The sequence below is a fragment of the Nycticebus coucang genome, chromosome 10 (genome assembly GCF_027406575.1).
Source record: "Nycticebus coucang isolate mNycCou1 chromosome 10, mNycCou1.pri, whole genome shotgun sequence".
Taxonomy (NCBI): Eukaryota; Metazoa; Chordata; class Mammalia; order Primates; family Lorisidae; genus Nycticebus; species Nycticebus coucang.
Genome location: NC_069789.1, coordinates 96,365,070 through 96,389,881, shown reverse-complemented (window position 1 = coordinate 96,389,881; position 24,812 = coordinate 96,365,070). Strand labels below are relative to the sequence as shown.

Here is a 24,812-nt window from a genome sequence, read left to right as displayed (position 1 = left end):
TACAATATCCCTGTGAGTTGGTCTTCTACCTCTGGGAGGGACTTTTCTGGCATTGGAGCATAGGTTTCCAATAGTTACAGATTAAAACGCTCTTTCCCCACCATGGCCTTCCCAGCTTGTCGCTTTCATCCAGTGACCATGTAATGCTCATCAACATTGCACAGGTATTTATTTAACCCCCAGTTTCAAGAACATGGAATGTTGTGATGTCTTGACAAGAAGTGACAAGTGGTGTCAAGACATACATATAGACCCACTCTTAATTCCTTAATTAGTTTGTGTCTGCCCAGCAAGAGTCAATGTTATCTTTTTTAAAAAATGCCTCAAGTCTATTATATGTACGTGTGTGTGTGAGATTGTGCCCAGGGACATGCACAGCGGATGGGACATTATATGTCGCTCTCTGCTTGAAGAGAGCAGGGTAATTGCTATTCTGATTTATTTTGGAAACTGGCATCAGGATGGGGTAAACTCAGCTTCATCAATGAATATGATTGGCTCCCAATAATGACTGTACTCTGATGTCAGAGTTAGGAGAGGAAGAAGCAAATAGATGTTCAAAACGAATTTCTGGCTAGAGTAGAGGAGAAGGCAGTGGCACCCACTGGGGCCTCCTTCATGTCCAGCTCTGTTCTGATGACTTTGTGCATCTTATCTCATTTAAGCACCATAGCAATCCTGTGAGATGAAGGTGATGCTCCCCTGTTCACAGATGAGGGTACAAACTGGAGCTTTGAGGAGTGAGCTCGCTAGCCCAGTGAGACAGCTAATAAGAGGCAGAGGAGTCAGGATTTAACTCAGATCTGTCTGAGTATAAAACCATCCAGTTTCCAGGGTGCCATGGAAACTTGTGTGTCACTGTGAGTCAGATCCTCTCATGCTGTCAGGGGGTGAAATGCCCCTTAAAATACTGTTATGTGAAATCGTGGCTGGTGGCTTCATCCCCTGTGCTCACTGACTCTGCTAACCTTGTTTGAATAAATTAAAAAGTATTTATGAACATGTTCCATGCCCCTAGCAAAGTTCCAAATGCTGCAGGGGGAGAAAAGAAGGGTAAAATATGGTCGCTGCCCTTGCATGGGCAACTCTTCGTTGGCATTGAGAAAGCAGTACTTGAAACAGCCGATGGCCACAATGACGGTGTCTAATAAATTTGTGACTTGTCAGGTGTCAACAGAAACCAAGGAGCTATATGACATCATTCCAACAAGATGTCTAGAAGCAGAGTAGTGGGAGATGAGTCCATGTTGGATTGAATGAAACCTAGAAGGACAGCGTCAATGTGACAGGATGGAGGGAGGAAGGGAAGGAACCCCCGAGCTGAGCAGGGAGTGGGGACATGACGTCTCACCTGCACGTTTAGAAGGGCAGGATCTGCCTGCCACTTTACAGTTTGCAGTGCACATTATATATTTCTTTCTCTCAATTTCCTCTCACTTCCTCCACTATGGAGGTGCAGGTACTACAGTTATTGTCATTGTTTTACGTAGGAAGAACACCAATCATGGGCTGTTGCTGGCACATACTGTGCTCCGGGAGAGGCTCTTGGAGAAATGAAGGAAAGAATGAGAGAGAAGGAGGTAGACCAGCTTTTTCAACCCTTTTTTATCTCACTGCACACTTGAACCTAAAATGAAACTTCCACGGCACACTTAAATTATGTTGGTCAAGAAAAAACGAGTGAAAAAAAGAATATACTGAACTGTGCTTTGAACGTCTTTCTAAATAATTTAATTAATGATCTTCAAAATTTTTCACAGCACACCTAAGATCCTCTCATGGCACGCAGGTTGAAAATCACCCAGCTAGCCTCTGGTTCATGCCACACAGCTGGTGAGAGGCAGGGACTGGCCGTATCCTTCACCGTCTGAGTCCAAGTTTGGATAAAAAGAGTTTTTGTTAGATTTTGATATTTCCTATCAACAGGTTTCAATTTGAAAATAGGATGTATTCAAGAAATTTTCTTTTTCATTTTCTTTTCTTTTATCCTTTCATTTTTTTTTTAGAACCTATAACACATTTTCTGAAAGTGTTATAAAGCTATATTTTAAGGCCCAAATGTACAGACCTGTTGCTGAACTGAATGTGTCTTGGGTGTGACCTAATTGTTTTATTTCAGTTATGTCTGATCATTATGTATGCAAGCATTTTTAATGGCAACAACCACATTCTGAGGAAGGACTGACTATATAAGACGCAGGTTCCAGGGAAGAATGAACACGTGGACCTCTTGTTCAAGGTGATGACATCAGAGCATTAACCCAAATGTAGGCTCCTTCTGAGAGAGGGACCTTGGGGTACTGCACGGGTTTCACACCCACAAAGCCAGCCCAATGTTTGGTTTAAAATATAAGGTATCCCTTTCACCTCACAAGTTTCATCAAGGCCTCTCTGAATAGAGAGCAGATAAGACGTGGGAAGGGGCAGGGGGCAGGCTGGGTGTGACTCCTGCATCTGTCTGTGTTAGATGCTTCTAAGTACCAGGAACATGTTCACTCTCAGTTGCATAAGAAAAGCTATCTCCTCATAAGTCATTCCCAAAGAATTCTGATTTGGAGCAAAGGGAAGAATGTAGAAGAGGGAAGCAGTACAAATGTGAAAAAAAAAAAAATGGACTTTCTCTCTTTACTGCCAACTCAGAGCTGGTTCACCTTCCAGTTTGCAGGTTTATTATTTTTGTAAGTATAGATAAAGCCCATTTTTATGAAGAAGTCCCAGTACCTTCCACATATATTTCTGGCACAGAAAAACAGATGGGATAGAAACTTACACAAAAATCACATCTGCCACTCTGGACAATTAAGCAAAACATGAAATTGCAACTAAAAACCACAGGGTATTTAAATAGAACAAGATTTCAAATGAAGGACTCGTGTTGTTGAACCAGAATGTGATTTAACTCTACTTTCTCTGAAAAGGAAGGGCATTTTTTATGTTTTATCTTTCCACATATACTTTTTTTTCTTATCAGTAGATGTGTCTACTTTAACAAATACAACTTTTTTCATTGAGAGAGAGCCAAAATGTAGTACTCTCTTGAATCACACTGTGCAAAGGGACATGAAAAGCGAATTAAAAAACTTAACATTTGTTTCACACGAGCCGTGTAGTGGAGACTCAGCAAAACTACAGACAGTGAACACAGCTGACTTCATTTTACAGTTGGAGAAACAAGTTTTGAAATGTCATCCAAGGTCTCCCAGCTGATAAGTACTGGCTTTGGACTTAGAATTTGAATTCTAAGTCCGCAGCCTGTCTTCTTCCCACACATCAGACTACCCAGCCTGTTGTGAATTCCAGCACAGGAAGCCAAAGGCAGAGAGGGCACAGGGCTTGCAATGTCCTCCAGCCACTCAGCCCTGTAGAAACCCTGTCATCAAAAGTATCTCAAGAATGGAAGAAAAAGTATCCAATGTACTCAGCCCTACTATGAAACTAATTTATGGCTTTCACATGAAAGCTATAACCCAGTTATAACCTAAGAATAGGGAGAAGGGGGAAAGGGAGGGGAGGGAGGGTGATTGGTGGGATTACACCTGCGGTGCATGTTACAAGGGTATATGTGAAACTTAGCAAATGTAGAATGTAAATGCCTTAACACAATAACTAAGAAAATGCCAGGAAGGCTATGTTAACCAGTGTGATGAAAATGTGTCAAACGGTCTATAAAACCAGTGTATGGTGGCCCATGATTGCATTAATGTACACAGCTATGATTTAATAAAAAAAAAAAAAAAAAAAAGAGGGGAGGCCCTGCTGCTCACATTCCCTGGGGTTTCGTGGAGGCTGAGTCTTGCTTTATAACTTTGTTTTGCTCCTTCAAATGTTTTAGAAATGCGGCTTTGATTTATGGCTTACGATGCCCTTTCTGTTGTCCAAAACCCAGTGGTCCCCGATAGAATGGTTCCAGAAAGAACAGTTGCCTTGTACCGAAGGTAGCAGAGAGAATAAGAGAAGCATGTCGCCTCTTTCACTGAAGAGACTTCAGTTTCTTGCCACTCTCTCTGCCCACTCCAGGCTGCTTCACCTGCCCACTTTGGCCCTTGAGTATTGTCAGCCTATTTGTGTAAGATAAAACTTTCATTAAGAAATCCATTCAAGTTGATGTCAACATCAGTTTCTTGGCCCGAATGTGCACATGTGATTTGACTCCCTTACAAACAAATTGAATTTTCTGGCTTAAGGTTTTTGAGGGGATCCTGAACCATCACACAAGGATGGAATGAGACTCTGGCCCCAGATTCTGGGTCTGTACTCTGGGTTCATTTCATTTCCTGGCTCCTACAGAGCTGAGCAAAAGACACATTCCCTTTGATGTCAGAACTGGCTTCATCTTTGACTCTCGTCCTGTGGGAGAAAGTATGAAGTAGAAGAATTAAGAAGAAACTGAAGAAACTATAAAGTCGAGAAAGCACTTTGCTCCCACTTGAAGCATCTGGGCTATGCTCTCTCCGTTGCCTCTCACCTGATAGAGTCCCACTCTGTCACTAAATGAGCCCGGTGGAAGCAGTCTCTCCTTCAAGGCTGTCACGAGGGCCGGAGGAGGTTTTGTGTGTGCTGTTCAGATACAAATGACATCAGCATAGCCAGGAAGCTTGAATTTGAGCTAGAAATCTAGGGAACATGTCAAACATGGACCTTGAGCCAATTTTTATTACTGTGGCACCAAATGAAATAGTTTATGAATAACTGTTATGTAAGTGATGAAATGTTATATTTCTAAAAGGAACTTGGGTCCAGTTGCTGCCATCATGCCTCACCCCATTTGGTCTATAAAAAAGTCAACATCCACAGGAGTTAGCGCACTTTCTCTCTGCTCCCTCTACCTTTCTGCTTCCCTGTCTCTTGACTCTGCCTTCCAGCTCTAAGATGATAATTGGCTTGAGCCTCCATTTACCCAGACAGCCCACTATTCTGATATTCCAATTGGTACAAAGGGTGTAGACATTGCAGAACTGGATTTGAGTGTCTTTGTAACTTCGGGCTAGTTTCGGCTTCTCTGAGTCAATGTCCTAAAAATGCGTATCCAAGATCTACTTCTGAAGGTCGATGTGTACGTCAAATTAGCAATCTAGACGACATAATATGAAAGCTCTAGGTTGGGTATAAAGTATGATAGCTGGAAAGGATTCCAAATTGCTTTCAAAGGCTGTCTTGACTAGCTCTGCCTTTTTAGAGAATGATGCTTTTCTAGGTCCATGCTTTACTTATCGAGACTTTTAAATTTAAAAAATGACCCATGGAAGGGCTGGGCATGGTGGCTCACGCCTGTAAACCAAACACTCTGGGAAGCCAAAGTGGGTGGATTGTCTGAGCTCACAAGTTCAAGACGAGCCTGAGCCAGAGCAGGCCTCTAAAAAAATAGCAGGGTATTGTGGTGGGCGCCTGTAGGCCCAGCTACTTTGGAGGCTGAGACAAGAGAATCGCTTGAGCCCAAGAGTCTGAGGTTGCTGTGAGCTGTGATCCCACAGTACTTTACCAAGGAGGCAACAAAGTGAAACTCTGTCTCAAAAGAAAAAAGAAAAAAATGACCCATGGAGCTCTCTGAGTCCCATCTTTGCTTTGTATAAATAAAGAAAGGTGACTTGCCCAAGATCACAAAGACCAGGAATGGCAGACCCACAACATCGATCTCACCGGAAAACCAATGCTTTTTCCATGGTGCTACTCTTTCTTTCTTTTTTTTGTGGTTTGTTTGGCCAGGGCCAGGTTCGAACCCACCACCTCTGGTATATGGGGGCCCGGCGCCCTACTCCTGTGAGCCACAGGTGCCACCCCACGGTGCTACCTCTTTTATGGGGAAATCTCCACGATCATTCTGAGTCACCTGTATGCTCTTAGTCTTGTGCCTCACGCTCTGGTGGACATGGTGTCTTTCCCACCCGGACCTTGCAGGCTAGAGCCACTTTCTTCCTCTTCCTGCCGAGTTTCATCACCAGGATTTCCTGTAGAATGATGTTCCCATTTGCCCCTAAAGATCTTCTCCTATGGGATGTCATTATACACTTAGATCTGTCTTGTTCATCTCCACTCGGTGCTGTAACTTTCAAAGGGTATCACTGTCTCTAACTGTTTATACTAGAAACTCCAAGAATTTTATTGAACAAAATGCAATTCTGAAGCCAAATCCCAGCATGACAATGTCTTTTGGTGCCCTTCGTCGCCTTTGTCAGGCGTGCAGTAGGAATTTTGGTGTTAATTCTTAATATATCGGCTTGAGATGTGTGCAAAGAAGGAAATAAGGAAGGCCATGATCTCAGAAAGGGAGGCAAAGGCCAGTGCAAGCAGCATGCGGGCATTCATTCAAAAGACGGCTGCCTGGCTGTGTCTGGCCCGTCCTTTCAGCAAGGTGAATTTAAAAAAGTAGGCTCCTCTTGATTCTGTTGGCCCGAGATCCTGGCTTTGATCGCAGGAGCACACTTCACTCTCAAGCCTCCTGGGAGAACCTCACCCTTTCCTTGGCTGTTTTCATCCTTCTTTCTGAAAACCTTGAGGATTTAGAATACTTCCTGCCCACATCTTCAACTAAGGGACTGCCAGGGGATTTTAGTGTTTATTGGTTTTTTTCTCTGAGCTTGGAACAACTCCAACCAGCTACTATTTGGAAAACATAGAAAGATTTTTTTTTTTTTTGCATATTATCAAAAGGAGAATGTAGTTTGCTTGCAACTAAATGAGAACTTGATATGTTTCTTGTCCCAAGGGGGTGTGTGTGTGTGTGTGTGTGTGTGTGTGTGCGTGTGTGTGTGTACATGCAGGGATAGTGTTCAGCCTTCTCTGCCTCCGTCTCTGTCTCCTGGTAGCCAAAGTTGATGTTCTGAACCACACCAAAGAGGACCGGCTGTCTTTCATCCAAGTCAGATGTTCTGTGTTTAGTTTTCTTGCCTACCTGCCTCTGTCCCCTCTGCCCAGAGGGTCCCCTGGTTGTCAGTCTGTCTGCTGTCTGTGCCCTGCGTTTGTTTGTCTGGAACGCAGAACTCCTGGCACTTGATAATCACTACAGTCTTTCTGCCTTTTCTCTTAAACAGCTTTTTTAAAGCCCCCAGAGACCCTTAAAAAAAAAAAAAGAATGCAAATAGAAATTGCGCTGGAAGCTGAAATGAACATTGTTGCGAGTCATGAGATCCTGGCCACACTGGGACAAACTTTTTTTATTTTGGGTAATATTTTTTCTTTGGCATTTATTACACCTCTGTTAAACACAGCTCATGTGACACAGTGTTACTCATAGGCAATCAGAGAAAAAGCTGAAAGTTGAGCCATTAGTAGGGCAGGGCAACTTATTGTTAATAGCAGCCATTAAAGCTGAAAGGAAAAATTACCCATCTGCCCCCGCCAGACCTGTCTGTCTGAGATTGAGATTGGGCCTCCTGGCTGGAAGGGGGGCTGGGCACACATGAGGGAAGGAGAATGGAATGTAGAAACCAGAGATTTTTGTAAGGGAAGATAGAGGTGAATTCATGCCTGGGCCCTACCCCAGAAATAGGGGAAAGAAAAATCCGTCTCAAGAATTCAAGCGGCCCTTTTCTCTGATCATTCTTTCTCAGGCAAGTACCTGACCGCTCTTATCCAAAGATCTGCTGTAAAATCTATTTTAGCTACAGATAGGAAACTCATGATTCCTATAGCAGCAACACCTTATAATTATGCAATGCTTTCCACCACAGTGCATAACTTACGACTTAGAGCAGATTTACTATACCAAAATTCTTCACCATTAGACCTTGGGGTTCAGAGATGCATTTTTTTAAAAGTCTGTATTCAAAAGAACATGTGGTTTAAAATCCTTTCAGACATTTTAAATTCTAGCCAATATTGCAACACCATTTACCCATTCTGATGATTCACTCTAAAAGTGTGCTTGTTTGATGGAGCCAAAGAAGATATGGGTTAGGAAAATAAATTAGAGAGGGCTTTGCTAAGAGCGTATTTGTAAAACTCAAAACAGGTATGGAAAGGAAAAGTGGTGGCCCAGTTTATGGACAGTGCTAACTCACTCCAGTGCTGAGAATAACCTGTCGTTACCATGATCCATCTATCAGTTTGGAAAACTATAACTGTAACTGGACTTGTAGCTGAGAGTGTAGCCCCTGAGTGGTACGGCCCACTCCCCAGAACAGTGCCCAGCCTGCACCCTTACAGGGCATAGTAGTGGGGTCTCTTGCAGCCCTGCATGCTCTCTTAGGTAGAGCTATCAGAATGAGGTTTGAAAGGCTAGTTGGATGGACCCAGGAATGACCCCCAGAGCTGGCTGGAGGTTCAGCAGACCTGGCAGTACTTAGCATTTATCCAACCCAGAGCACTGGCCTGGCTCATACGCGGTCAGGCCTGTTGAGGCGGGAGGTGCCTGCTGACTCAGACCCAGGGAGGTGTCTCCTACTCAGAGTGTCTGATTTTTCAGAACCACAGCTAGTTCTGGGTCTAGCTCCAACCTGTTTCTTGGCTATCAAAACCATGGTAAGGTCAGATGAGCTTAAATCATCAGTAATTTTTGGTAGATCTTGGTTCCTTCTTCAATTTGTGTCTGTGCCCCACTGAGAACAGTTCCTCTCAGTCTATACTGGCTGCACAAAATACTGAAATTAGTTTGGTTGTACATTGGAGTGAATTTCAAGCTCTCTCAAAGGATCTTTAGCACCATGTCACTCATTAAACAGAACTCTTTTCTTCCTCTTGAATACAGTCAGCACCCAGATGGTCCTTGTTAGTATTATGTGGTCTCTTGTCCAATCCTCTGGACACATTGTGACCTGATGGACTCAATTGGGTGACACAGCAGACAGTGCTCTCATAGACACTGTTGACACACGTTTTATCTTCATATGTACTAGCATTCAGTCTATTAAATTGTTTTAAAAATTAGTTTTGTTCACTTATCAGTTGTTTAGGAGTCTAAAAGTTTTGGCTTCAAGATGTCCTGTCAAAAACCATAGCATTACAGATCACCACTGTAGAGCTTCCATGCTGTGCTGTGATGAAGTGTGGAGGCTGCTCTTTGAGGGGTATGTCTTAAGGGATAAGAATAGAGAAGAAGGTGGTACTTGCAGGACAAGCGGCCGATGGCACATCATTTCAGAACCCTTCACCATACCACACACCTTGTGGGTCATGACCCTTCTCACCCATGGGTCATCTCTAGGGGCATCCATGAGGTCATCCAAAGTCACCTGCTCTTTCCAGGTGTATTGGAAAGAATTGGATGTTGGAAAGGCATTGAAAAGCCAAGACTAGGGGGGCAACGCCTTTGGCTCAAAGGAGTGGGGCACCAGCCCCATATGTCGGAAGTGGTGGGTTCAAACCCAGCCCCGGCCAAAAACTACAAAAAAAAAAAAAAGCCAAGACCGGAAAGAAGGAATTGAGAGATGTGACTGAAGAGAAGGAAGCGTATTTTCAGGGTTAACACAATGGCTCTGCCTCTGGAAATCCAGAACTTAAGAAAGTGAGGAAGTTATTTTTCTCCTACCCCATGTTAGTGGAGGCAGTTCCCTCATAGTATATCCACTTTGGATTCTTTGATCTCTAAGAAATTAGAATAAGAGAAAAGGATGGATGGTAAGATAGAAGAGGGATTTCACAGGGGGGTTAGATAACTTCTTTAGAAGAGAAGGCTAGTGAGTCACTGAATTGCTTGCCACAGACAGGTGCTCTGAAAGAGGATGTGAAGACAGTTCCTTCCCAAATGAATGACAGCACAAGAAAAATGTAAAGTTAATGTAAAACGTTCTTCTGTTAAAGCAAGGTGCAGGATACTTCAGGAAGCCTCAGAGAATTCATGGTGTCTCATTTCATGGAATTTACTAAGAAAGACTCTTTGCAAGAGTCTCGTTAAATACTGGACTCTCGAGTAAGATGAGAAGTCTCCGTCTGGGAGACAGAAGATGTAACCTCCATCTGGTTTGGGTTGGTTTTTGTATCTTCAAGGTGAGGATGGAGTTCTTAAAATTTCTGAGTCCTGGCGACAAATTCCTTTGTGATGGCCATGTTGGCTGGGTCCTTGTGGGCCCCACCGAGCTGCACGTGGCCAGGCTGTGACCGTCACTGTGGACAGAGCCCGGGGGCCCTGCGTTACCAACAACACCGCAATTGCTTCTGTGGCCATGTATGGCTCAGTCCTTTGTTATGATTTAGGTGATATTCTCATTTTAATAGACTAGAAAAATCTGTTCAAATGCGGTCACTTCAAGACTTTCCCAAGACAGGATGGAGTAGAGGATGTGGGCATGGACTGTAATCTAATTTTCCTCCCATTTATACTTGCTTTTCCCCATTTCACAATCGCTATCTCCCAGCGTAATTACCATCGCAAGCATTTCCTGTCCATCCCCTGTAGGCACACCACGTTGCGCCAACTACCCGGGGCCCAGCAGGGATATACGGTATCCTCTGCCAGTGTCGATCAGGGCTTGATTACACTTCACGGCTGTAATTCAAGCCTGCTAATCCTCCTCTGCGTTAGGAAAAGAGGCCTGTTCTGTTAGATAAGCTGATTACTGTCTGGTGTGTGCTTCATGCCTAGCAAGAGTTGTTTATATGTGGAATTATTGCTGGCTGGGGTCTGTGCTTCCCTGCGCTGAGGAAGCTTGCTTAGGGCTCCAGGGTGTCAGGCGTCATCTGGGATCAGAGAGGGGTGAGAAGGGGAATGCTGAATGTAGTTGATTTTCTCTCAACCTCTGTGCTAGTGACCAAACATTGACTTTTCTTCTCTGTTAACAGAAAGGGCCACATAAGATTTTTTTTTTTTTTTTTGTAGAGACAGAGTATCACTGTACCGCCCTCAGGTAGAGTGCCATGGCGTCACACGGCTCACAGCAACCTCTAACTCTTGGGCTTACGCGATTCTCTTGCCTCAAGCCTCCCGAGCAGCTGGGACTACAGGCGCCCTCCACAACGCCCAGCTATTTTTCTGTTGCAGTTTGGCCGGGGCTGGGTCCGAACCCGTCACCCTCAGCATATGGGGCCGGCGCCCTACTCACTGAGCCACAGGCGCCGCCCAGGCCACATAAGATTTTTAAGAGTCTGAGGCTTTCGCCCCCCCAGGACCTCCTGGCCAAGATCACAAGCGTGAAAGATCACTGCCCCAGACTTTTCTGAGTAGGTGTGTAGGGCGATCACAGTAGTCTGTTGTGTTGAGGGCTCGGTTAGGGAGAACTAGGGAGGGACAAGTTGAGTGTGTGGTGAGATGAACAGCCGCAGACTGGAGAGTGCCCAGCCACAAGGAGAGGACGCCCACAGAGACCGTGGGACGCTGTCTCCCACTCACAGATGTTTTCTGCAAAGCCACAGAAGCCTTGAAACCACCTTCACCTTTCCTAGCCAGCCCGTCTCTGGTCTGGTGTGCAGCCTGTGGCTTGGGTGCATGCAGTCTGCAAAGCCCTGGCTCTTCATGGAGGAGGAAGTGCATTGTGTACAGTTGTCTGCAAAGTGAGGTTGGTGTGATTTATGTGACTGCACTCTTGGGATCCCCACCCCTTTTGTGGGGTGTCTTGTCCCCAGATGCAGAGCTGAGGTTCTGCTTTGTGCGGGCTCTTAAGCATTTAAGTCCTACACGTGGTTGCTGGGTTGAATGGTATAAGGACAGGGTCAGTGCTGGAACCATTACAGGTAAACAGGAACACCTGGCTTTTGTCATCCTCTGAGCACATGTTGTTTGTTTGAATATGGGTCAGCCCACACTGGGGTGAGGAAATAAGAATGAATGTCAACAGTTAACTGCTTAATTGCAGTGATACCACAACCAGAGGCCTTTTGTTAAGTAAACTTCCTCCACACTGGGGTCTAATCATCTGTTTATTTGTCTGCTCTTCCCCCATGAAACCATAGGTTCCTTTAGGACAAGCATTTTGCTTTTATTTCTGTGTCCCTAGTACCCATCTGGCACAAAGTAACCAATCGAGGAATGATTTTTGGATTTAATGAATGGATACACTAATTAATAGATTTCAGTAAAGAGAGGCTTTTCCAAGATGTAACCCAGTACAAATTACGAGGCATTTATCGCAGCTCACTGCAGGAAAGTTCCTTCTCAGGTACTTTTCTTGCCTTTCTTTCTATGAAGTAGAGAATCCAAGTTCCCAGGGCCTGGGTGCTCAACTGTAAAGGGCATGGCCAGCTAAAGGCAGAAAAGAAACATAGCTCGGTATTAGGGAGGGCACGATGGCCTGTGAGTTACAAGGAAAGGCCGCCCTGCTGTCTTCCCCTCTGGGACTCTGCCACTGGATTCACAAACATCTTGAGTGTTATAGTCTCCCCCCCCGCCCTTTTTTTCTTCTTCCACCTCCCCCCACACCCCCAGCCCCGCCCACAATTTTCTTTTCTTGGTCCTCTTTTACTTTCTCCTAAACTGTCCTCTTCCCTTCACTTCTCCCAGGGAAATAGTTGTCTCTTAAAGATCAGTATATTGTCCAAATGGGAGACCTGTACCCTAAGAGGGGTTTCTCTTCCTGGTGAATTTAATTGATAGTCCCAGGAGAAATCCAGAAGAAACCACAGAGGGTGCTGAGCACTAAAACAGAGCTATGAAAAGTGATGGGGAAGTTTTAAGCCTATTTGAGCACTGAAAGATTTCTTTTGATGTGCAATGATTAACCTTCCCTTCTTAATTTTAAGAGGTTAATGAATCTGTGAGCTTAGTGTACCCATTATGGGGGCCATGGGTGGCTCTCTGAAGGTTTGCTGAAAAGTCACAGACAGGGTGCAGATTAATTGGACAAAAGGCATGCACATTTATTTAACATGTATACACAGGAGTCTTCAGAAGGAAGACCCAAAGATACAGGGGAAACTGTTCCTTTAAAGTATGAAAGAAAGCTATGTAAAAATATAATTGGACAGAAAGGTTGTAGTGAGTAACTCCTCCAAGGTCTGTCCAAGGTCTGGGCCCCTGTGAGCATGCGTTCCTTCCTTCCAGATATGGGGCAGGGCCCTCTCTAGAATGGGGGGCTATGACCTAGAGTAGAACAAGGGTAAAGTCTAGGGTAGACTGGGATATTTCTAAAGTCTAGGGTCTTACCAAGCACACATGATTGCAGTAGAAGCAATGAGGGAGGGAGGAGTTAAGAGAATCTCTGATTTTTATTCTGTTTATAATTCTTAACAACCTTGTCACTTAAAGACTGGGTAACTGCCTCACCTCCCACATGCTGCTGCCATCCCCAGTCATAAGACCAGCGGTGTGAATTTGAATGTTTGCCTAAAGTAGAAATCTCTACGTCTACACCAATGTCGGTACCCTGGATTCTCTCTAACAGAGGAAAGAAAATTACATAAACATTAATTTGAACTGTTTTATAGAATTGGAAAATTAGCTAGTTTTCTCTAGGCCAGTGTTTTTCAACCTTTTTTATCTCACGGTACACTTTAACCTATATAGTTAAACTTCCATGGCATACTGAAATTATGTTGAATCAAAAAAACAAAAACCAAAAAAAAGGGAGCAAAGAAAAGAATAAATTTACTGTGCTAGGAAATTTCTCAAAAATAATTTAATTAATGATCTTTAAATATTTTCATGGCACATCTGAGATCCTTTCACAGCCCATGAAAAAAATCACTGCTTTAGGCTGAGATGATTCCATAATCTTTTTACATTTTCTAGGAAAAAGAAATAAATGTACCCATTCAATGATCTCGATACCAGAAATGGACTTCAAAATGCTTTTCTTCTCTTTCTATGAGTCCACTGGCCATTTTGGTAGCATGTGAAGGCAGAGAGGGGACCCTGTGGTTCTGGTTTGCATGTTGGAAACATGAACTTGCAGGAGCCATCCCCTGCTGGATAATGTTAGACCTGAAGACCAAGGTCTTAGAGCAGCACCCAGTGCCATCCATCACTTCCACATTTCCTGTCTTGAAAAGCAAAATCACTTTCAGTGTTAACAAAAAAAAGAAAAGTTTGTACAACTGTAATTTTTGATGGTGTGGTACGTAAACAAATCTGTGACTGTTTGATTTACCTTAAGACAGAATAGGCTAGTGGCCACTGAGGCTGAGAAAACCACCTATGTGTTGTGTGTTGCTGGTGGTTTGGGTTTTTTTGTTTGTTTGTTTGTTTGTTTTGTTTTTTGTTTTTAGAGACAGAGTTTCATTTTGTCACCCTCAGTAGAGTGCTGTAGCATCACAGCCCACAGCAACTTCCAGCTCTTAGGCTTAGGTGATTCTCCTGCCTCAGCCTTCCAAGTAGCTGGGACCACAGGTGTCCGCCACAACACCTGGCTATTTTTTGTTTCAGTTTGGCCGGGGCTGGGTTTGAACCTGCCACTCGCGGTATATGGGGCCGGCTCTCTACTCACTGAGCCACAGGTGCCACCCTGGTGGTTTGTTGTTGTTTTTTGTTTTAGGCTAATTCGGGAAAGCAGAGAAATTAAATTCTGCAAAAGGCAACGTGGAAGTCTCCACACTGGCCTTTGCCCTGTGCAAACTGCCAGCTGCTCCTATGAGGACGAGCCTGTTATTACTTCAATGCGGTGGTCTTCACTGGCTACCAGCCTGGCTACAGTTGGCGGCAGCCATCGGGTAGAGGCCCACCCTGACGTAAGCCAGCTGCAGGACCAGTTATCTGCCCCTGGAACACTCCAACTCCATGTACCTCAGTTTCCTCATCTGAATAAAGGGGTTAATAATACTTGGTAACATTCATATGTGAATAAAAGCAATGGAGCGGATTTTTGACAAATTGATCTGTAAAGTTTAATTCCCATGGAAGAAAATATTCAGTTCTCCCACACTACTTTGTCCACATATCTACTGTAGCAATTTCGCTCTTATTAGCCTTTCCCCCAAGATTCTGCAGACTTGTCTTATTTCCGGTCAAGTCTCCCTAGCTGAAATATAGGTCCTGGCAGACAGCAGCTACTCAGTATAGTATGTTGAATGAACAGTTGACCGGGAGACCAACATGCGTCCTTATAGGAGTAGCAGTGTTGGTGAAATTGTGGGGGTGTAGAAATTATTATTTTAACTGTAAGGCTGTCACTAAACCTAAGTGGACATGACCTGTCTGACAGAGTAGAATGCAGGCCTGCTGGAAAGCAGGTGGCATGGGAAGAGGAAGGCAATGTTGGCTTCTGAGATTGCCGTGTATCTTATCCCCCAGAGCCTGGGTCCTCCTGCACAGGCCTCTCTCTGCTGAAGTATGCCTTCTTGGTTTTGTGGGGGACTTGTGAGGGGCTTGGTGTGCTGTGCCTTACTGTCCTCATCAAAATAGGTACAGCTTGCTAGGGGTTGTGTCCAAAGTGGGGCTCAGTGATGTACCCCAACAAGGTGCCTGGGAAGTGTGGTGCTAACGCCTGGCTGGCGGAACAGTTAGAGGAACTTCCAGAGCAGGTATTATGTGGGCTGGAGAGGGTTGGCTTACCCGATGAACAAGAAAACCAGACACTTCTTCAGAGAAATAGTAAGAGCCACAGTAAATAAGGCCCAGCCTCAGGGAGGCAAATCTTTAAAGAAAATTAAGATAGCTCCTCATCTATCTCTCTGTCACCCATTGATGTATTTAGCCAGCGCCTTGTGGTGTTAAATGCTTTTTGATGATGATGGTCGTGATGACCGATGTCCCTCCCCACAGGGTGGGTGCCTCCGACATGAGAGCTCTTGGTGGGGGTCTCCATCTCCAGTGCACAGAAGAAATGGGCACAGACTCCCCTCACACCCCGAGTTCCCTATTTTGCCAGGATACAAAAGCAAGTGGAGGCAACAACAACAACAAAAAGCCCGTCAGAAAATCAGAGCCTAATCACTCCCATCTGCTCCAGTGCTGCGTCCCCTCGCTGCCTGCCAGGATGTTTGCCGCAGATGCTAAGTAGCACATTATTTTCGATAAGTTGCAATCATTTGCTTGGAATCTACTTCTCCTTTAAAATGGCCCCCTGGAAACTTGAATCCCCATCTGAGAAGCCTTTCTCAGGATTGAATTTCAATGTTTGCATTCAAGTTCAAGACACGTTAAGCCCATGTGACCCCCAGGTGTCCATGTGTGCTAGATTTCAGCTACTTAGACTCAACTGGGCGGAGAGGAAGAGGTGCCATGAAGGACAGACTGTCCAGGAGATCAACCCTGAGGTCTCGTTGTCCAAGAGAAGGCACGAGCGCTGAGATGAGAGAGACAGGAGATGATGGTGCCATGGGCTCCTCCCCAAAGCAGAAAGGTCACACATCCCTTCAGACACCAAGTAGTCACTTTCTTGGTCCCCATGAGATGTTTATCTTTCCTCTGGAGGCCAGGCTAGTGAAGATTAGAAGCGTGTTTTGTAATCTGGAGATTATCATCTCACTCGCCCTTCCCCTGTCCTGCTGCCCTCCCAGCCCATCCTCTGAGTTTGTCAAGGGCTTAGTGCCTTCAGAGGCTGCTTGGAAAGTTTGGAGAAGCAGCACCGGCCCCTGCTCTGCACGCCGCCCGTTGCCTATATGTTCTGCAGCTCCTGTGTGTGTCCTGTGGCTTCTGTGTCTGAGGATGGCACCAGTGACTCATTAGCGAGCCATGCACTGGGGGTAGTCTTTGTAACTAGAGGTGATGGATCATCTGCATAGTCTCCCTGCAGGACCCTGGCTGACCTTGTATGCATTTGTGATGCCTGTCTGGGGTCACAGGTGTTGTTTGTGGTCACGGTAAAAGGAAAGCAGGAAAGCTAATTGGCCTGGGGTGCTCATAAATAGTCCCAGTGTCCTCAGCTGGGGAATTCTGCTACCACCAAAGCCCATGGAGGTGATTTCATTTCTACGTAGGGTGCACTGGGGGGGAGTCTCTCTCCCAGTCCCTGACAAATTGAAAGCAGGCCAATTAGAGTAAAAACTTTATTTCCCTGTGGTGTAATGAAACATCCCAATGCAAGGTATATATAGAAGCCAAGGTACAGGTAGCCTAAAGCCACATGATAGAACTTAGTCTCACATTGCTCTGCCTTTTTTTTTTTCTTTTCTTTTCTTACAGTTTAGTGTACCTTCGCTTTCCCAGGGTCAAGAGAAAAATCTCTTAGCTCCTTTGTGACAGAGGCGACTGGGTGCTTTTGGCTGGTTCCCACATACAGCCAGCCCTCACCACCCACGCTGGTGTTCTTGGTCTAGGCGACTCCTCAAAGGCACTCAATACTCGCCTTCCCTGCTTTCTTACTCCAGACTTCCTGGGACGCCTCCTACTGCTGCTGATCGCCCTATACTGCCCGAGGGAGAGGCCTTTTTAATGGCCAAGCCCTCTTTCTATCTGCTCTAAATCTCTTTTGGCCAGGAAAAGTTCTCCCCACTGGCTACTTAAGTTTTTCTGTGACTTGCCTCCTTTTAAGTTATTAAGTCTGCCTTTTCTTTTGCTGATGTCCTCTACCTGCCCTGAAAACGCTCTGCCTTCTGGCTTTCTTTCTTATTTTTTTTAGCAGTTTGTATTAGCTTGGATTGGTTGAGCTATCAAAGGAAAAGAAACAAATAAAAATCTCTGAAGACCACAAAATAACATGCCTTACACAAAATACAAGTTTATTTTTTCCCTTCCTTTTTTATAGCCCTAAGATGACCATCTAGGCAGGTCTCCAGATTGTGACAACTTCTACCAGTTTCTCTCCCCAGTGTGGCTTCCAGTCCCAGGTCAGCTCATGGCCCAGGGTGGCAGCAAAAGCCCCAAACATTATATTCACATTCTATCCAACAGAAAGAGATAGTCAAGGGGCAAGAACAGCGTTCTCTTTTTTAAGGACATTCCTAGACCTTTAACAGCGTTCTCTTTTTTAAGGACATTCCTAGACCTTTACAGCCTACTTCCACACATCTATCCTTGACTGGAATCTTGTCTCATGATCTGTGGAACAATACCACATCTAGCTGCAAGGGAAACGGGAACATGTCTTTCCTCTCATTGACTATGAATTGATCTAAAAATTAGAGTTCTGTTACTATAGAGAGGAATATGTTAGAAGAAACTAGCAGATCAACTTTTCCTTTATCTTTGTGCCAACATTCTCTACGAGGCCCTTCCCAAAATGTTCCCTCTCTCGGGTACTGAGGGATATCACATCTCATATCTTCACCTAAATATTAGTGTAGTTAACATTCACATTGACATTAAATGCTCTTGTTAATATCAGTGGTAATGTAATGTGGTAGCAATGGCAGTCATGGGATTTAGGGAAATCTTTCTTCTTGCCTTATTTAAGAAAAACACACTGGTCCTTTTTCTCTCCCATACTTCAACTTTCTATCCTCTTATAGAATCCAGTGGAGAGAGAAGTGAAGAAGCAACTCAAAGAGGCAGAAAGGATGGAGCAGTTTAGAGTGTTGCATCTCATTTCCTGACTCTAGGCCCCTACCTAACCCTGGCTGGAATCCGCTTCTTGGCATCAGTGACATCATTACTCTGTCTGTCCTTAGTTAGTACATCTCTGTCTCTGGCTGTTCCCTGCAGAGGTTTGCATTTTCATTTCATTGGAAAGGAAGCCTACTACTCCAGCAGGGCGAAGGTGTGCTATCAGTACTAGTACTAATTTCCCGTGATTGTGGAATTTGAAGTACTCATGGAATGAGTTAAGACTAAATTATTGGTTGAATTATGTAAAGGTCCCTCAAGGCCAATTGCTCATTGTATTAGGAACTCAGCCTTTGAATTATTCATCCGTTTCCAAAAATTGGGAAAGATTCCCGTAGGAACAAAATGCTCTTTACTTCAAACTTTGTTCTGGTAAAATTGTTTGGAAATTTAGAGAGAGAGAGAGAAAAAAACCTCATTCTATTACTATTCAGTTTGTAAATATGGGCAGGAAAATGCCACTTGTCCCCAGGAACGAGAAAATCACTTTATCTAAGCTGGTGGTGATGACGTCCACATGGCTAGATGGCATGTGATGCCAACACAGCCCTGGCAGATTATTTTTATATTATGAGCGTGAGATTTCTCTATGTCCCAGCAGAGAGTGAGTACTAAATTCCACCCCAAGTCAAAACGTAAATATACTTCCTTAAAACTTTGAGTACAAATAGAGCCTTTACCCTCTGATGGTTATAATTTATTTATTTATTAATGGAAATTTGACAGTAGCCATTAAAGATTGCTTCCAGGCTAGCTTGTCTGACACCAGGTGAGATTGCGTCGGAGCTAAGTGTTTCCCAGAAGGGTCTTTCAGCCTTCCAGAAAGACCGAGGCTTTCAGTGCAAGCTCTGCCAGGCCAGGAGGATGGTGACACTCTCTGGCTCAGGGGGACAAGGGTCCTGGGGCCCTGTGTGAAGAGGAGATGCCTCAGACTTCAGAAGCAGTGGGATCCTTAATGTGTTTGGAAAAAGAATAGCAGAGAAAGAACATCACGATGGGGGAAAGGGAGAGAGACGGGAAGACATTTTGAAATCTACTCTATTGGCCTAGGATGGGCTGAATTCTTCTTAGCATGTGGTGATAGCAGCGTGAGGCTGCCTGGGAGCACAGCATGCTGAGGTAGGACGTCTGTGCCGCCTGCATGCACACATGCAGGTACATTCACGGGCTTGGCCTGGCTCCTTCTGTGTTGCTTATTCCCAACACGCAGAAACCAAATCCTTAACTAGAAATCTTTCCTGATTTTTCTTTCTTCCCAAAGGGACCTTTATCAATGGGATTGATTCAGATTTAACCAACAATCGAAACCGTATGAGTTCCCAAGCTTTGACACATGTGCTTTTGTAAAAATATTGAATCCTTCATAAGAATTGTGGCATAATTGATAGGATTATCCACTATTTGGTGTTAAGGAAACAGAACTAAAGGGAGGTAAAATCACACAGTGCGAGTCTTCTGTCTCGCTTACAGCTGAGATACCCGAGGCCTGTTTTGGTGCCATCCCAAGGAGCTGACAGAAGACAGTCCTGCCCACACCTACACTTTTCTAGGTATTAGAATCTGATAGGAGAAGAAATTTAACCATGTATTAGCTCTTTCTAGAACTAGTAATGTGATAGGTGCCTCATTGAGACTCTAATCAGAGACCATTTTTGCCTTAAGGTGAGAGATTTCTTCCGCTTTCTCTGTGGTTACTTCCTTTAGACTTCTCTCACAGAGAGAAGCTTTCCTCTCCAGGGAATGCACAGCAAGCTGCCAACCGGTGGCTTCGCATTTTTTGTGTGTAACTAAGAAGGAAACTGCTCTTTCTATCACAACTCCAGTCTCACACACCCTCCCTTGCCGCCCTGCTGTGGCTCTTCTCCTTCTCCCCTACCTGCGACTATGTCAGTCCAAGGCCACAGCCGGTGTGAAGTCACGCCATCCTACCAACTTCTGTGCCTCCTCTTTAGGCAAAGGGGTTTCCCGAACAGCAGTCCAAGCTGGAGCTATTAAGGCCCACAGCCCCTCGCCCAGGCAGCCGGCACCCATCCAGGAAGGCAGGAGCCTGTTGCCCAGCACATTAGCTTTCTCTCTGCCAGCTGGCCCAGGGAGGCTCAGTGTGCCAAGCCGGGAACGTGTGAATGAGATCTATGCCTGTGACTCCCCTGAGAAGCAAAAACTACGTGTGACCAGAGCCGCCAAGCCCCAGCCCTGAAAAGAAGATGACAAGAACGACTTGGTGTGTTTCTCTAAAGAAAAAAACCAAAATGTAAACAAACAAACAAAAACTTCAAACTGTCTCAAGAGTGTCGTATATTTTTGTTTTCATCCCTGGCCCTCAGTCTCACACAAAGCTCTGCCCCCCGTAGTTGCTGATGGCTGAAGTGAAGAAACAAGGGGGAGTCTGTGAGCTCCGCACGGGCCCTGTTTATGTGGAAGTCGCAGGCACAGTGCCGGCACGGTGGTAAATGCCCGATAAACATTTGTGGGAGGAAATACTTGGGGACCTCACAGTCTTGCTGCTGTTGCACTAAAGCCCTCAAGTCCCCGAGCTGGCTTGTGTTTTGCCCTATCTGCTCCACAGACCAAGAACAACCATGGAAGGGGCCACAGCACATCTTCCTTCACATCACGCCCCCCGGGGAGCTTTACGAGGCCTTCCTCAGACCTGGGCTAAGTCTCACGGTGTTTCTGGGATTCTAAAGGGCTGAGGGACAGCACTGCAGGCCTGAGGGTGGTTTTCAACAGTTGAAGATTTGCTGAACTAGGACTTCTCACCTGAAGAGGCCGCTTCAGGCCACCTGCAGCATCAGAGGTCTGCACGTGTAGCTGGATGGTCTCGACTCAGGTGCTGACCGATCCCCCCATGTAAGTCAGCATGGCTAACTGGCAGCTACCTGCAGTGCTGATTTGTAAAATTTAGGAAATCAAATTGTCGAACATTTGTTTGATGGAATCCTCAAAAAGTCATTCCCAGAAAGAGCTTGTCTGTTAAATACGCTAGGTAGGAAGATTGAGGATCAGGGGAGAAGAACACGAGCACACACCACCTTCAAGATGCTCATGGGAGATTGCGCTCCCACCTCTGGCTTAGAAGAATCATACTGTATCAGAATGATTTCTCAGCTTGAGAGAATTATGGTTTACAGGTAGAACTGTGCTTTATGGAATGAAAGAAACTATAGGGAGGAGAAGTTGTTGTGTACCAGTTGGGATTTTCCAGTTGCCAGCCACCTGCTCTGGCAACTCTATGCATCCCCAGGCTCCAAAGCAATTGAAGTACTGGGTCAGAAGGGACTAGAAGAATGTAAACCATAAACCTGTTGAGCTCAGAGCCCATATCTGATTCATCTTGGACGTCCTAACACCTACCTCATTCCTGGCACCTTGTAAGCACTTGGTCAGTACATTACTTTCCCTTTTTTTTTAGAGACAGAGTCTCACTCTATCACCCAGGCTAGAGTACTGTGGCATCATAGCTCACAGCAACCTCACACTCCTGGGTTCAAGCGATCTTCCTACCTCAGCCTTCCCATAGCTGGGACTATAGGAGCCTATCAGAACACTCAGCTAGTTTTTCTGTTTTTAGTAGAGATGGGGTCTCACTCTTGCTCAAGCAAACCTCTCACGTCACCCTTCCGGAGTGTTAGGATGACAGGTGTGAGCCACCACACCCGGCCAGGTCAGTGATTTGTTTGCGTGAACTGAGCGTTCCTCCAGATGGTCTGTGTGTGGCCTCTTTGCTGCCAGGCCTCTGACCAGCCCTCACATGGGATCTTCCCCACGTACCAGCCATGTGCCAAGCTCTGCCCAGCACCACCACTTTTGTCATGGGCAGTGTTGGCTTTCTGGGGACATACCAAGCTGAGTCCAGGAAGCTCTGGCTTCAGGCCAGCGTAGTTTTGCTTGTTTAGAATTGTCAGATTTGAAAAGGAAGATTTGACAGTTTTTTGACATGGATATGGAAGAAGTGGCAGAGAGAACAGCCTTCTACCCAACAGCATGCTGGCTCTGGTACAGCTTGTGCTATAGCTGGAATGTAGAGGGAAAGGGAGCATATATAGGCCATTGACTGCCTGACTGAGAACAGGGCAGAAATCTTTGGATCTCACCATCCTACATCCTCCTTCTCTCCTTCAGTTTTTGTTATTTTCCTCCCAAGACTGGAGCAGACGCTTAGTAACAGGCTCTGTGAAGTCATGTGGGAATAGACAGACAGGAGAGGTCATGACCACTGCCTTTCAGGAGCTCATAGTCTCATTGGCAAGATGGTAGATGTGCCTGGGGGTGTCCCAAAATGCCCCCGTGGCTATGGTGTCGAAGGTACGTGCCCTGCTGGCTCAGAGACTAGAGAGTTCATTTTTACCTGTTCTCAGCAGGGCAGCTTTCATGGAGAAGGATTTTGAGCTGAGATTTAAAATGGGATAGGACTGTGTTAAGTGGATTTCTATGGCCGAGTGGGAAAAGGGTGCATTCTATCTCCCAGCACAGTGTCTCTTACCATTATGGTGCCATGAGTAGAAAGAGGTAACTAAAAAAAATCGAGATATCAAAAGGAAGAACTTCCCTTCCCTACTTCATATCTAGTGATGTTCTTCTTACTCAGAGTATTGGATGTGACTTGGGCATCAAAAGACACCGTGTGTGTGTGTGTGTGTGTGCATGTGCCTATTCTCGTGTGTGCAGCGTATTTGTCTGTGTACACTCACACAGAGTTGGTATTTATTTACGTACTTTTCATGTAAGAGAGTCAACATTCTAATGTTGTAGAGGATGAAGTGTCAAGAGTTAAAGACGTGCATTCTACGCTTGGCTGCGTCTCCTTTGCTTTGATCGTGGGAAAGCTACTTTGCCTTTATAATCTTCAATTTTCTGTGTGTAAATTTGGAACATTACTTCACGTTTTGTAAGGTGATGCAATTCAGTGTGTGCAAGTCCTTTATGAACAAATAAAAGGTGTAACTCTGATGCTCTCAGGAGTCGGCAAGCACTTTGCTCTGTTCCTAAAAATGCAAGGGCAGCACGCTTCTATCCTGTACCTCACTCCTAAATTCTGACTGACTGGGAGATGACAGAGCTGACATGGGAGCTAGGAGAGCTTCCATCCTCCTCCCTAACTCTCTCCCGGTGGTGTGTAGTGAAGACTTAGCTTGTGGGCAGTAGAACACCTTGCACAAGGGTTTGTGCGTTGAATCAAACAAGGAGACGGGACAGAGAGAGCCAGCCAGCTGTCTTTCTGCACACACCTCAGGGAGGTGGCCTCGTACCCTTTCCCAGACTCCCTGTCTCTCTGCCATCTCTCTTGTTGTTTCTGTCTCTTTTCTGCTCAGCGTTGGGCCTCGAACTGCTGTCCACGTCTGAAGACAACCTTCTCTATAGTTCTGCCCTCCTGCCCTCCCCACCTGCCCCTCTTGTAGAAGTTGGGTATGAGCAGAGGGTCCCCTGACACTGCTGGGGGACGGTCGTTTCCTTTCTCTAGGCAGAACCAGTCCTTGCTGAAGAAAGAGTGCCCTCTAGTGGGCATTGGCTGGAGCTGCTCCAGACCGCTGTCGCTCAGCCAAGGACAAAACAATCCCACACAGCCCTCCCGCCAAACATGATCTTGAACATGCCTTTGGCTTTGGTTTGTTTTTCTCCTTGTGTGAAGAAAAATAAAGAAGAAACAGCAGGAGACCAGTTGTGAATGCAGCTCGGACAGTGCTATGACAGCCCCCTTATCTTGGGAGTTCTACCAAAGAATTAACCCCAGGGCAAGCAATGACAGCAAGGTGGATGTGACATCAGATGCTTTTTAAAGAGCTTGTGACAATTTCTATATAAATCACTTACCTGTCTTGACTGATCTCTTCCATAAGGGGGTAGCTTTGAGAGAAGGAAACTCCTTCTATAAGAATTATTGCTAAATGGGTTAAATTTCTTCACCGGCAACCCCTCTGTGGATTGCAAATCTACTGCAATCAATGACTTTTCTTTTCTTTTCCTTTTTTTTTTTTGTGGGGGGTCGGGGGGATAGTGGAAGCATACAAGCCTGCCTGGCCATTAAAATCCTGTATGTACTAGCATATACTTAGGACTTGGCCCTTTAAAATCTGTTTCAGAAAAAGCTGTTGGGCTGGGAGGGACGAGGTGACAGGGAGGGTGGGAGTGCGGGGCGCCCATCAGGGAAGCAGGAACCTGATCATATGTGATGGTTGCTGGATTAGGTAACAGCTCCGCTGGTTGAAATTGGATCTTGGAGGATGAGCGTTAACATCTCTGGTGTCCTGGCGAAAGGTTCATTTGAGTCTTGCATGGTGCCGCAGAGATAAAAAAGGAGCTTTTAAATAATCATTTTGTCTCCTAGTGGCCAGAGTGCTGGCTTCAAGCAATAAATAGGTACCATCAGTTCTGCTTAGACACATCACCCTTTTCATTTATTTATTTAATGTTGGTGTTTTGTTTTTTTTTTCTTTTTAACTGACTAGCTGAACAGTTTCTGTATTAGTGAATCCCAACGCCCGTTTTTATAGTGGTACATTCAGATTCTCCTTGTTCTGGGTAGAGATAT

The 24,812-nt window shown here is 45.2% G+C and overlaps 1 protein-coding gene across 7 annotated transcripts in view; it reads left to right on the top strand.

Moving 5' to 3' along the window:
* The window catches only part of PBX1 (PBX homeobox 1), a 279,964-nt gene that overhangs the window by 192,429 nt on the left and 62,723 nt on the right, over positions 1-24,812 (top strand). Inside the window, exon 1 of one of the 7 annotated variants that reach the window (XM_053605787.1) lies at positions 1,495-1,580. The exons of the other annotated variants lie outside the window; for them this stretch is intronic. Within the exon in view, the coding sequence (XP_053461762.1) occupies positions 1,505-1,580 (76 nt within the window). The 5' untranslated portion in view covers positions 1,495-1,504. Of the gene's footprint in view, positions 1-1,494; positions 1,581-24,812 lie in introns of those variants that run through there. 7 annotated transcript variants of the gene reach the window in all.